Source organism: Dendrobium catenatum, unplaced genomic scaffold (assembly GCF_001605985.2).
Source record: "Dendrobium catenatum unplaced genomic scaffold, ASM160598v2 fragScaff_scaffold_853, whole genome shotgun sequence".
NCBI lineage: Eukaryota > Viridiplantae > Streptophyta > Magnoliopsida > Asparagales > Orchidaceae > Dendrobium > Dendrobium catenatum.
Window position 1 is genome coordinate 2,718,423 of NW_021319315.1, and position 13,383 is coordinate 2,731,805.

The 13,383-nt window shown below is 34.4% G+C and overlaps 1 protein-coding gene across 1 annotated transcript; it reads left to right on the plus strand.

Annotated features, from left to right (window-relative positions):
- Nucleotides 1–727: 727 nt before the first annotated feature.
- On the plus strand, nucleotides 728–6,199 carry LOC110110341. The gene is made up of 5 exons (XM_028697028.1): nucleotides 728–4,272; nucleotides 4,392–4,452; nucleotides 5,102–5,717; nucleotides 5,779–5,882; nucleotides 6,095–6,199. Exons 1-5 carry the CDS (start codon nucleotides 728–730, stop codon nucleotides 6,197–6,199), a joined length of 4,431 nt encoding a protein of 1,476 aa, XP_028552861.1.
- The last annotated feature ends 7,184 nt before the right edge of the window (nucleotides 6,200–13,383 follow it).

Here is a 13,383-nt window from a genome sequence, read left to right on the forward strand (position 1 = left end):
ATTTTTATTTCGGTTGATGGAAAAATTTCGCCGCTTACGGTTCTTTACGATTGGAAACCGTCGCCTTGCTCCTTCTGCAACTCCATTTACCATGCCCCCCAACAATGTCCTAAAAATCCTAATCCCACTCCTCCCCCCCGGTGCATCCTCCGCCCAGGGGAAGGAGTTCCAGCCGTAAACCCCGTCAAAGTCAACCTCCACAATCTGTTCATTTTCCAAAACCACCCAACACGACCCCTATCTCCACCAACTCTACAGCAGCCCCTCCTCTCTTATATGACCCTCCAACCACTCAATCCAACCCACAATCCAACCCAATCCCGAACCTCAACTCACCCCCTACTGATGCCACTGTTGCTGACATCCCTTCTTCCTCAAAGACTTCTCCTCCTCTCCTGGTTGCCAACCAATCTACTCTACCTATTAATAATAAATTCGACCTTTTAACTGATCAGCAGGAGCGGACTGTCATTCCCTCCTCTTCTACCACTGACCCTTTATCCACTTCTTCTCCTAAGAACCAGCCTATTGCCCAATTACCCCCTAAGGTTCTAAACACCACATCCATTCCGTCCACCTCCCAACTTTCCTCTGAGAACAGTCCCTCTCAGAATTCCAATTTCAGCAATGACTCTGCCAATGAATTCCATAGCCCAAAAAACACTCGGAGCAAGCAAGCCAAAAAGGCTACCAATTCCAAGCATAAACATAAATGATCACACCAAGAATGGCTTCTTGGAACATTAGAGGGTTCAATAGTGCCTCTAAAGTAATGTCGTGCAAGTCTTTGGTGAATAAATTCAAGTTAGATCTGCTGTTTATTCTAGAAGCTAAAATCTCTGCGAATGCTGTGCTTGACGATTGGTTTTCTAACTCTCATAAAGTTTTCCCTGTTGAGGGCTCTTTCAACAATTTCTCTTTTTCTTCACCGGGTCGAATTTGGGTGAAATGGAATGCCGACAAGGTTCACTTTAAGCCTCTTTTTACTTCTAGTCAAGTTATTCATGGTGTTATTCAAGTTGAGAATATGGATATCTGTTGCATTTCGGTTATTTATGCCTCTAATTACATTTCTGAAAGACATCTGCTTTGGGATAAGGTTGCTTCTCTGGTTAGCAATGAATCTTTACCTTGTGCTATTTTGGGTGATTTTAACTGCTGCATTTCCCCTTCGGATAAAGTTGGGGGTCTCCCATTACAACATAGTAAGATGGGTGAACTGAATAACTTTGTTTTCAATGCTGTTGTCTCTGAATTACCTTCTGTTGGGCATTTTTTTACTTGGTTTAATCATAGATTGGATAACCCGATTCATATTAAGCTTGATAGAACCTTCATCAATGATGCCTGGCTCTCTTGTTTCCCCAACTCCTACTACATTGTTAGTGAACCGGATGTCTCTGACCATTGTCCGATCATTCTTAATCTGGATCATCCTACCACCAACAAACACCGGTTTATGTTTAAGAATTATTGGTGCACTTTACCGGTTTTTTGGAAGTCTGTTTTGGATATTTTCTCCTCCCCCCCTACTGGTAGCCCTATATGTGATTTCTACCATAAGCTCAGAGAGCTTAAATGCCAAATTAAACATAGTAACTGGATTTCTTCAAACTTTATTAAAGACAAGATGGAAACTCTGGCGCAGGCTCAAACGGATATTCTTCAGTGCCTTCAAAATGACCCTTTGAACACTGACTTAAATGCTATGCTCTTGTCTACCAATTTGGAACTTTCTGAAAACAAAGCTAGATGGGTTGATTGGATTTCTCAAAGAAGTAAGGCCAGATGGCTTAAAGATGGTGAGGATGATCTCAAGTTTTTGTATTCCAATATTAACTGCAGGAGCAATGCGAACCAAATCAGAGGCATTACGGTTAATGGTGTGTTGCTTAACACTTATGATGATATCTCTGTGGCCTTTATTAACCATTTTCAACAGCTTTTTAATGGTGCTCCTCCTATGGGGAACAATACCTTGCCTATTGGTAATACTATTCCCTCTGATCTTGTTAATGGTCTGACTTCCCCTTTCACTATGGAAGAGATTAAACATGTTATTTTCACTTCACCCTCTTCGGCTGCTCCTGGGCCGGATGGCTTTCCTTTTGAATTCTATAAGTCAACTTGGAATTCTATTGGAAACTACATCTGTAAAGCTGTTCTCTCGTTCTTTGCTACTTCTTTTCTCCCCAGGCAAGCCAAGAACACTGCCATTGCTCTTATCCCCAAGCATCCACATGCTACCTCTATTAATGACTTCAGGCCTATCTCTCTGTGCAACTCCTTCTACAAGATTATTGCTAAATTGTTGGCAAACCGGATGAAAACTGTTATGCCTCACATTATTCATCCTGCACAAGCTGGCTTCATCCATCACAGAATTATTTCGGATAATATTATTCTGGCTTCGGATATTTTGAGCAAATTCAACTCTTCTCCTAGAGAAAAATACTTTTGTGCTAAATTTGACATTCATAAGGCCTTTGATTCTATTTCAAGGGATTTCATTCTTCAACGTCTCCAAGCTAAAGGTTTTCCTGCAATTTTCATTTCTTGGATTAAATCCTGTATTTCTGACGTTCATTTCTCTGTTGCCATTAATGGGTCTCTTGAAGGTTTTTTCAGTTCGTCTTCTGGCTTAAGACAGGGTTGCCCCCTCTCCCCCTACTTGTTCACGGTGGCTATGGATGCTCTCTCTTGCATCTTTGATGAAGCTTGTCATTCACAGAATTTTCAAGGCTTTAAGATGGGTAACTTGGCCATTCATCATCTTCTATATGCTGATGATCTTTTGGTCTTCTCCAAAGCCAACTTACAGGAGGCTTCCTGTCTTCATGATATTCTGAATCGATTTGGCATCTCTTCTGGGTTGGTAGTCAATCCGGCCAAAAGCACTATTCTTTTCTCCAACAATTGCCACCAGTGTGAGGATATTTGTGAAATTCTTAACATCCAACAAACCTCTAGGCCTTTTAAATATTTAGGCCTTCCTATTCATCACAAGAAGCTCACCTTTGCTGATTTTCAGCCTCTTATTTCAAAAATCACAAAAGCGTTAGATGGTTGCAAGGCTAAAGCTCTCTCCTTTGGGGGTAGGATTCAATTTTTAAGATACACCATTTTTAATACCATCGCCTACTGGATTAGAGGCTCAATTATTCCAAAGAAATGTTTTAAATATTTGGATAGGCTTTGCTCTCGGTTCCTATATTCTCGTGACATTGCAGCTAAAAAGCTTCGTCTTATTGCCTGGAAAGACACTTGCATTCCAAAAATTAATGGAGGGATTGGTCTTCCCTCTTTTGATGCTTTAAACTTCACTTTCTCCTGTTCTATTATCTGGAGATTCATTAATGATAGCAATTTGTTATTTTGCTGCTGGCGTAACCTTTACACCTCTCTCTGGTTCCCTCATAACAAAGGCTGTTCTATGTTCTGGAACAAAATTTTTGCTATTGCTGCTCAAATCAAGCACTGTCTGAATTTTAGGATCCTGCCTAACAGTCAGCATTCCCTTTTTTGGGACCCCTGGTGCCATGGTAAATCTATCTCTGAGTTGGCTGCTTCTAATTTGGGTGGTTGCTGGCTGAATAATCTTAACAATAATTCCGTTTCTACCATTCTTTTGAATGGTAGATGGAATTTGCCTAATGGCAGGCCCCATGCTCTCACGACTATCATTAATTCTGTTCCAATTAGTAATGCAGCCACTGGTTGCCTTTGGTCTTATTCTGAGAAGGTTTCCAACAAAATTTTTAGGCAAGAATTTTATATACACTACCCTGTGATGGATTTGTATCATTTTGTTTGGCATAAACATTCGGTTATCAGATTTTCTGCATTTGGTTGGCTGGCCGTTAAGAACGGGCTTAAAACGGCAGACATCCTGATTAGGCGTGGTATCACTGTTAATCCACTTTGTATCTTCTGCTTGATGAGTAATGAATCTCACTCTCATCTGTTTTATGAATGTGACTATTCGTTTAAGATCCTCTGTGCTTTAATCCCCCAAGCACATTCATTACTTCTTCGTCCGAACATACACCAAATGTTTCATTTTCTGGACGATATTTCGGTCTCGTCTGAATTTCTGAACTTCTACTGCTTGGTAGTAAATACTGCTGTTTACTATATCTGGCGAGCTCGTAATGACAGAATTTTTGGCAATAAAATTGAATGTCACACTACTGTGGTCAGAAAGATTAAGTATGCTGTACAGGCTAAATTGGGGAGATGGAAAAATGGCAGCAATTTTCTGCATCTGTTGGGGTAATTGGGATTTTTGTGCTTCCCTCTGCGGTTGGCTTTTGGCTGGTGTTTTTTACTTGAAATGTTCCAATTATAATGGCTGTTGGTGCTGCTTCTGGTTTGGGCTGAATTCCATCAAGTATAACTGTTGCTGGGCGTTTTTTTGGTGGCCCTCCCGATCTTCCAGATACAAGGTTTTTGGTTATTTCAGACAATTTTGCAGGACGATGATGACCGCTGCAGCCCTACCCCTTAGAGGGTCTTTTTGGCAACCAGGGGTAATTTTTGGATCTATGCGATGACCGAGTCCCTTGTTAATTCCGCTGCAGCTAATGCCTGAGTCCTGATCAAATTTTGTATACCACTTTTGTTTGGTTTTTGGTTATTGGTGGTATAGGTTTTTCTTTTATAGTTATTGTATTTTGTTTTCGGCCTCCTTCCTTTTTTTGGGATAGGCCTCTTTTCCTGTAATTTCTCTTTATTAATAGAAGGGCTGAGTCCCCAAATTCCCCCCAAAAAAAAAAGAAGTTTTTCAGGTAGCTTCCACCTCCAGTTGATGATGGCCAGTTTTGTCCTATCAGTGGCCTCTAGAACAGTTCCATGGCGCATCCTAGTGATTCTCAATACATCCAGGGGGACTTCAACTTTTACTGAATTTCTTAAAACTTGAAATTTAGGTGCAAAACCTAGTTTCATTAACCCCGATGGTATTTGGGTTGGGCGGGATAATTTGGGTTACATTCAATGTGTTGAAATGGAATCTTTTTCTTCCATTTGTGATATGTGCAAGGCTTTCGGGCATTCTTGAGCGGAATGTGACCAACTTTACCCTCATTTAGATGTTAACCAGGTGGAAACTTTGGCTAATAATTCCACGTCCCGCCATGTAAATGTTGTTGTTATTGGTTCTCCTCAGGATGGTTTGGATGAGCAGGTTCTCCATGGCCCAAACAATGATGCGCTTACTTGTGGTGTTGTTCCTCCTATTGAAAATGTTAAATTATTTCCCCTTTCTCAGAAAGTTTTGCTTGTTATTGAGTCGATTACTGGTGGATTAATTGTTGGTCAAAAGGTTATTGATATTTCAAATATTATTCTTCCTCCTTATGCTGTTATTTTTAATTTGGAGAATAACAAATTGAATGAAATGAATGGTGGCAACATTGATGGTTTGGAAGGATATGATGTGCAGGGTTTGAATGGTTTTCGTGACTCTACTGTTGACAATAATATTGCAACATATGGTAATTGCTTGGATGTGCCGTCTTGTAATGTTGGCTTGGTGTCCAATGATGTTCTTAATCCTAATGAACTAACTCCTATTTGTGGTTTTAACCATGTTGATTTAAATGGCACCTCCACTAGTACAGTTAATGCTTTTTCTTCATTGCATTTGATTGAAGATGAGCCTCTTATTGTTGTCCATGTTTCTCTTCTTTCTAAGGCTGAGTTGTTTACTCATATGGGTGTATTTCAAATACTAAGGATGATGATCAAAGTGATTGTTTAACTGGTGGGAATCCTTAGCTTTTGATATAGTTGGAGAAGATTTTCAGGAGCTAGAGGATGATTCTATGGAATTATATGGTTTAGATGTAATTCACATTGCTGATAGTGGATTATACAAGAAGGTTGGTAAAAGGAGTAGGAGAAAACACAAAAAGAAATAGCTTCTTTTGGTCTTTTCCTCCTTTGATCTGGTTTTTATCTTATGGCTGATGGGGGTCGGTTGCTAAGGTTGTATTTTTCTTCTGCTACTTGTGTTTCATTACTCGTGGGCTATTCTCTCGGTTTGGTTTCTGCTCTTAGTAGTTTTGGCTATTTGCTCTTTTTCATTATGCAGGTAGCTAGTTTTTTTTGTTTTGTGAAGCTTCTTTTCTCATGCATCTTTGATGTGCGTGGTTGGATGATGTTGTTTCAGAATTGTTTTGCAGGATGCTGGGACTAGTTGGTGGCGACTTTGGAGCTTCTGCTAGTTTTTATTTGTTTTTGCTTTGATTTTTGTAATTAGTTGGTTTCTGAGGCTCATGTTTTATTTCAATTGATGTATTTAGAGGGCTTTGAAAGTTTTAAGGACTTGTAATCTTTTTTTCGTTATTAAACGTGTAGGCCTCTTCCTTGGAGTGTTATCATATATATATAACTCAACATATAAATGACTATGAAAATACTGAGCTGCAAACCCAAGAAAATTATGCCTATAATAAGAAATGAAGAAAAGGAAGCAAAAACTTCAAAAAATATGACTCAGAAAGAGCAAAATATCCAGAAATCAATAAAACTGTCATTTAAGTATGAATCGAAAGTATCATCTTGTTGCCACTTGATCTTCCAAGAGAGACCTTTGTTTTTTTCTAATCAAGATATGAGATGTGTAACTCTCAAAATTTCTTCTATTTAGTAGATTAGCTAAAACTTGCTTTTCTGATTTTATGGCAAGTAATAGATGAGCTAGCTACTTGTGGAATCATCAAAACACCTGGAATTTCTCTCACAATTGAAGTAGAAATGATTTAAGAAAAAAACCAGTTTGTGATTCTTACCGTTGCAATAAAATAAAATCTTAGCACAAAGTTTATTTATGGACTTCCAATAGCTTTTGGGAATAACAATTCCTCTAATCCAATAAGATACGTAATTTCATATACTCTTTCTTACAAATTAAATTCTAAGCTAAAGACTAAAATTTTTTGATAATTAATTTGAAGACTAGAATGCAAATGAAATTTTATGAGAATATAATTAAAAAAAAAAAGCATTTTGATGAGCAGTTCCGCAAACATTAATAAGTTATTTGAATAAAAAAAGTGACAAAAGTGGATGGAGACTATAGATATATTTGTATAAACATTTTCTTATATGGATTTATCAAATATATTTGATAAGCCATTTATAATAATGTAGAAGACAGTAAGAAGATAAGGGACATTCTTGCTTCAACCCAGAAGAAGAATTGAAATACCCTTCAAAAGAGTCATTAAAGCAAATAAAATAGTGAGCACCATCAATATAAAGTTTTAATCCAAGAGATAAAAGGAGATTGAAGCCTATCTATTCGAGCATTTGTAAAAGAAAACCTCCTGAGATACTATCAAAAGTTTTTAAAATGTCCAACTTGGCACATAAAAAAACTAGATTTGATGTTATTTTTGGACTGATCCAAAGCTTAGAAACAAGGATAATATTATTTATTGAAAATCTTTTATTGATAAAGCGAGCTTGTAAAGAGTGTATGATATATATAGCATGAGGATTTTGAGTATGTTGGCAAAAATCTATGTAATAAGTTTGTAAAAAGCGTTGCAAAGTGATATTGATCTAAAGTCTGACATATTAGAGGCGTGAGAAGCTTTGAGAATCAAAGTAATTGCAGTAGCCTTTAATATTCTTTGGAGAAAAAAAGCATCTGAAGAACTAATTGACAACTTTGCAGATAAGGGTTCCTGTAATAATCTAAGTGGCTTAATAAAACTTAAAATTGAGGTCATCACAACTTGGGCCTGAATTTTTGAGATTAGAGAAGACAATACTTTTAATTTCATCATCAATAATAAGGGTTGTAAAAAAAAGAAGCCCGTGGGTTGGAACTGTTTTATCTAAAGAATGAGATTTAGTGCTTTAAAATGGTGTTAGAAGTGCTATTTATTTTTTTTTGGAAATAATGGATAATGACTTTTAAGATTTTAGTGAAGGCAGTGCAATTTCTCTATGGAGTTGAGAGCTTGTTAATATGATTATGATTCTGTCTAGCATTCAATTTTTTATATAAGAATTTGAGATCGTCTTCCCAATGAACGAGCCATTTAGATTTGGCTTTCTGAATAATTTAAAAAGTCCAAGCAAAATTACGGGCATAAGAAAATAACCCAACCCAAAAAAAAATCGGATTTGGATTGACCAGTTTAATAATGATTCAGGTTCAAAATTATGACAGGTCGTGTTTGGGTTGACCACCAACCCGATTTTGACTTGAAATGGCCTGCTTAAATTATTTTTTTCTTAAATATTTTTATTTGTTCGTATGATTATCTTATTTTACATTAATTAATTTAAAAGTTAAAGTTAAAAAATTTACAAAAAAAGTAAATAAAAATGGATTATTAGGTCAAGTTCGGGTTCTCATTTTTGACCCGTTTATTAAATGAGTCAGGTTTGGGTTGACCAGCTTCAGGTCAGACCCTAAATCCAACATGTTGACTAGTTTTGACACCCCTAAGCAAAATGAGCATTGACAAACTTATCCCCCAAAATTTTGACAGAGGCATTAAGAGCAAGATCAAAAGGTTTATCGAGGAGTTAAAGACAATTATAATGTTGAATTTGAATCTCTTTTATGACATTAGAGATATTTTGAGAGGTTGCCTATTACTGATATTTGATTATAATTTTAAGATTCTCAATCTCGAGTTAAAGTGAGAAAATGGGATTCTCATTAGTATTTTGGGAGAAAATGGAGATTAATGTTTCTCAAAATTATAGATGTTAGATGTTTAGTCCACTAATTTTAAACAAAAATTATGATTGTTTTTTGGTGGATTAATTATTTTGTTCTGATGCTTAACACGCCGTACAAAGACTAACCAGAATGCGCCATACACGTCACCTCTTGTTCGGTACCTCATCTCGGTATTGTTGACGTGACTGATCATTTTGATTGGTCTCCAAATAACGTTCTGCGTCCGGTTTCTGTACAAAATAATCTCCCTTTGATGAGGCTGAGTGTGAAGGATTAAAAGTGAGCGGTCAAACATCTGAGATTTTCAATTTAATAAAAAGATAATAGAAAGAGTTAGAGTCAGACATCATTCGTTAAGATTCTATTAAGCTTAATATGAACGAGCTTATCAGTCATATTATTAAACAATGTGAAGTTGAGACCAACAAAAGCTAAGTCTTTGATGCTAGTGTCAAAGACCAGCTTTTTAATAAGTAAATTTTATAGTAGTTAAAATCTCTCATGGTAACTCATAGCTGAGAGATTGTTTCATCAATTTGTTTTAAATGATTTCAAAGAGAGAATTTTTTTTCACAGCATAATTAGAAACAAAGTTGTTGCACAGATTGATATTGAGTATTCTAGTAATATTATGAGTTGGAAAAATTTTAGTTGCTCCTCATTCAAATTATTTTTATATAATTTCTATGAAGATCAAATCTTTTTCCGTGACATAAACTTATATATGACATAGTAACTCAATCTTATGAGTTTTTTTGCTACGCCTGGCTTGCTTAATTGGAAGCCTTAAAACTATTGATAATTTAATAAAGCGCCATATCATTGAAATTTTGTCAATTAACATAAAGAGGGCACTTCTCATGTATTCTTTGAATGTGATTATTCTCTTAATATCATTTGCACTTTATTAACTTAGGTTTCTGATTTTCTGCATAAGCTAGCTTTGCTTTAAATGTTATGTTTTATAACTGAACATGTCAGTAATAGATGCATTAATAATTTATGCATTTTGCTAAACTTGGATTTAGGGGTGTCAATTCGGGTCAACGGGTCGAACCCGGAACTGACCCGGCACTATCGGGTCAACCCGAACCGACCTGTTTTTAAAAACGGGTCAGGTTTCTGACCCGAACCCGACCCAATTTGGGTCCGGGTCAACCCGGCCCGACACGAATGACCCGAAGTTGACCAAAAAATGCTAGTTTTAGGGTCAAAATCGGGTCAATTTCGAGTTGCTAGGTCAACCCGAAATCGACCCGATTTTTATAATGGGTTGATTTGTTGAACCAGAACCCGACCCATTTCGGGTCCGGGTTGACCCTAACCCGGATTTTTTCGGGTCGGGTAAAAAATTGACACCCCTACTTGGATCCTCTCCCTCTCTTACAATATGCCCTGGTTTTATTTTTATTTAGGAACGGGGTCACCCGCTGCCACCTCCGAAAGGGCGTTTGGCGGCTTGACTAATCCTCAGCTAACCTATAAGAGGCACCTATCACAGAAACCTCATGACCTGCACTTTATTGGGCCCCATTTAAGAGGCGTTGCCGCTCGAGCGGAATCAAGCTCGGGTTGGGAGGTTCCCAACCTTATTCGCCCACCAACCAAGCTGAGCAACTGTGGGTCCCTAGTTTTATTTTGAAGAGCTGTTTGTATTTATGCATATCATTGAAGGCTAGTTGCTTTGATTATTAAATTAGTGAAGTTAATAAGCACAACTTTGCTCCCTCAGAAAACGATGCATTATATGGCTTATACAATAGGAATGAGCTTCTTGAGACTTTAAAAAGAGAAGTGCCGGAGATTCTAAAGAAAATTTTCATGTTGCGAACTCTTGTCTAAAGAGTAGGATGCAAGATACCAACACCTAACTTTTTGTTGCTAGAAGTCTGATGCACAAGAGAAAAACAACAAAGAAAATGTTTCTGGGCTATTTAATTCATAAAAAAATGACCGGACAGATCGAGGAAAATAGCAATCCTGTTTTTGTTTGCTCTTTTGTTAGGAGTTTTTTGATTAGCTAAAAAAAGAATGAAATATAAAAGAAATATACTATAAAAAAAAATACAGTGTAAAATGAATATTTTAAAATTGCTTGGATTAGTATTAAGTGAATATATTAAAAATTACTTTGGAACATAGTAAGAAATATGTTCAAAATGAAACCTTGATCTCTGCTAATTTTCTTGCTCAAATTTGCACTAGGATTTGAGAATGGGAGGTGTGGTAAGGTTGGTATTGTAAATAGTAAAATTGGATGGATCTAATTAAATTTGTCTCAAAATTTTAATAACCCTAATGAAAAATGCATGTTAAAAATAATTTATTGTGGATGCCCCCTGACTTACTTAGTAAATAATTTGCAAATTATCATTAAAATTTAATATGAAATCTCATCTATTTCAAATTCACAATTAATATTTTTAAATAAAAAAACAACTATATTTACCTCACCTTAAAAAGGAAGAAAAAAGTCAGATGTGTTAGGATTTAATGGAGACACAAAAATCAATTCGATCGTCTCCGAACGACATGTCAAATCATCGAGAAGAATTTTCGGAAGCGTACCTGAATCCATTGAAATGCAGAATTAAGGATTTCGGTCTTCCACGTTTAGAGCAGCGTTCTCCAAGAGAGCGAGAGACCCCTTCTTTTCACTCAAGATGGGAAATGAGGGAAATGAGAACTTAACCGCTTAAACTGGGGACCATGACCCTTATATACTTTAAGTGTAAATATTTTATTTCAGCCCATCATAAAAATAAAATAAATACCCGGCCTCTACACAAATTAATTCCATACAAAATTAATTGAGATGTCACATAAGCCAAATAATAATTTAATACTCAAATAGATCACAAATTTAATTGACTTAATTTTAGATAGCATCTAATGTATAATTCTTTATTTATATGTAAAAAATATATTGGCCCACATATAAAAAATTTCCCAACAAGATGATGTTATCATGGATAAAGTTTGTACTAGCTTGGAACTAGAGAACTTGTGAATTAATCCGATCATTAAAATATATATTAATTTATGAAATTTTGATTTTGATCAAACGGCTATAATAAAAGATTTAGATGTTCTAGCAAATTCAACTCCTCTTTGATTTATATTTTTTAAAATTTTATTGAATATTATATTCATTTACAGTTTAATATCTTATAAATAATCAAACGATGTTGTCTCAAATTTTTAATTTTGAATTATATTCAAAGCACACAATAATGGTGTATTCTAATTTAAAATATTTATATTGAATTAATGAAAATATTCTTATTTTATAATATAATATTATTTAAATCATATTAAAATAATTTAATATATATTAACTTTTAATTTAATCTTACTTGTACCTATTATCAGCTTTTACTTTTATTTGCTAAATATATATTTTTTATTTCAGGTAAAATTTTGCGAAGGAAATTTTAGCCCTTTCCCTTTTCATACGTTTAGCGATTAGACCTCTATGCTATATATATAATTTTTATTATTTATTTTTTATATATTTAGTTTGTTCACTCTTAAAAAAAGATGGATCTGCCCCTGAACTAATGGAATAAATTTGTTTTAGTAATATTTATAGAGCTTTGTTTCTTTTTATTTTAAAATACAATTTTGAGCTTTCAAATATTGTAAGATTATAAAACATTTGTTAGAAAAATGAGAGCATTACTGTATTGTTGTTGGTGATTTAATAAATAGATAGACATAATCTAAAATATGTGATTAATTATATTTTTATTTACTAAGAACGCAAATATGGAAAAATATTATTATCATTAAAATTCTTATTAGTTATAAAACAAATAATTTTCTGCTTTGGATTTTTCAGATGCATAGTAATATGAAAAATGAAGAGTTTAGAATATATTGATATAAATTTAATTAGAATGATTTTTATAGCTATTAAACCTATTTTGAACTAAGCATAATATAAAACTTTAATTACTTAGCATATATAATGCTCATCTAAAAATTAATTTTAATTTTATAGAATATTCTGATTGTATTTAGAATATAATATCATGATCTAAAATTTCAACATAATATACTACATAGTTGGTGAAAGATGTATTTTTTATGTCGCGATTTATGAATTTTTTGTTTTGTTTTTTGAGTGTTATAAATAAATATATTTATTTTTTATTAAATTTGTTAGTTTTCCATAGCTATAAAATAATTGTTATCCAAATTAAATAATAATAATAATAATTTTTATAGTTAATAGAAACTAATAAATTTAATAATAAAAATTAATTTTAATAAAAACTTTGAAAAATAAGCCAAACGAAAATGTGTTCACTGAAAAAATAAAAACATTGAAAAAGCTGACCCTTAATTATGATAAAAAATTTGAATTAAATAGCATTGATTATATTAAAAATATTACCTAAAAATATTGATGTGAAAGAAACTAAGCAACAATTTTATACTAGCCGTTGTAGAATGCACATAAAAATAATCCAAACTAAAATGTGTTCACTGAAAAAATAAAAACATTGAAAAAGCTGACCCTTAATTATGATAAAAAATTTGAATTAAATAGCATTGATTATATTAAAAATATTACCTAAAAATATTGATGTGAAAGAAACTAAGCAACAATTTTATACTAGCCGTTGTAGAATGCACATTTGCAGCCGTTAGGTCAGCGATGGCCGTCACCG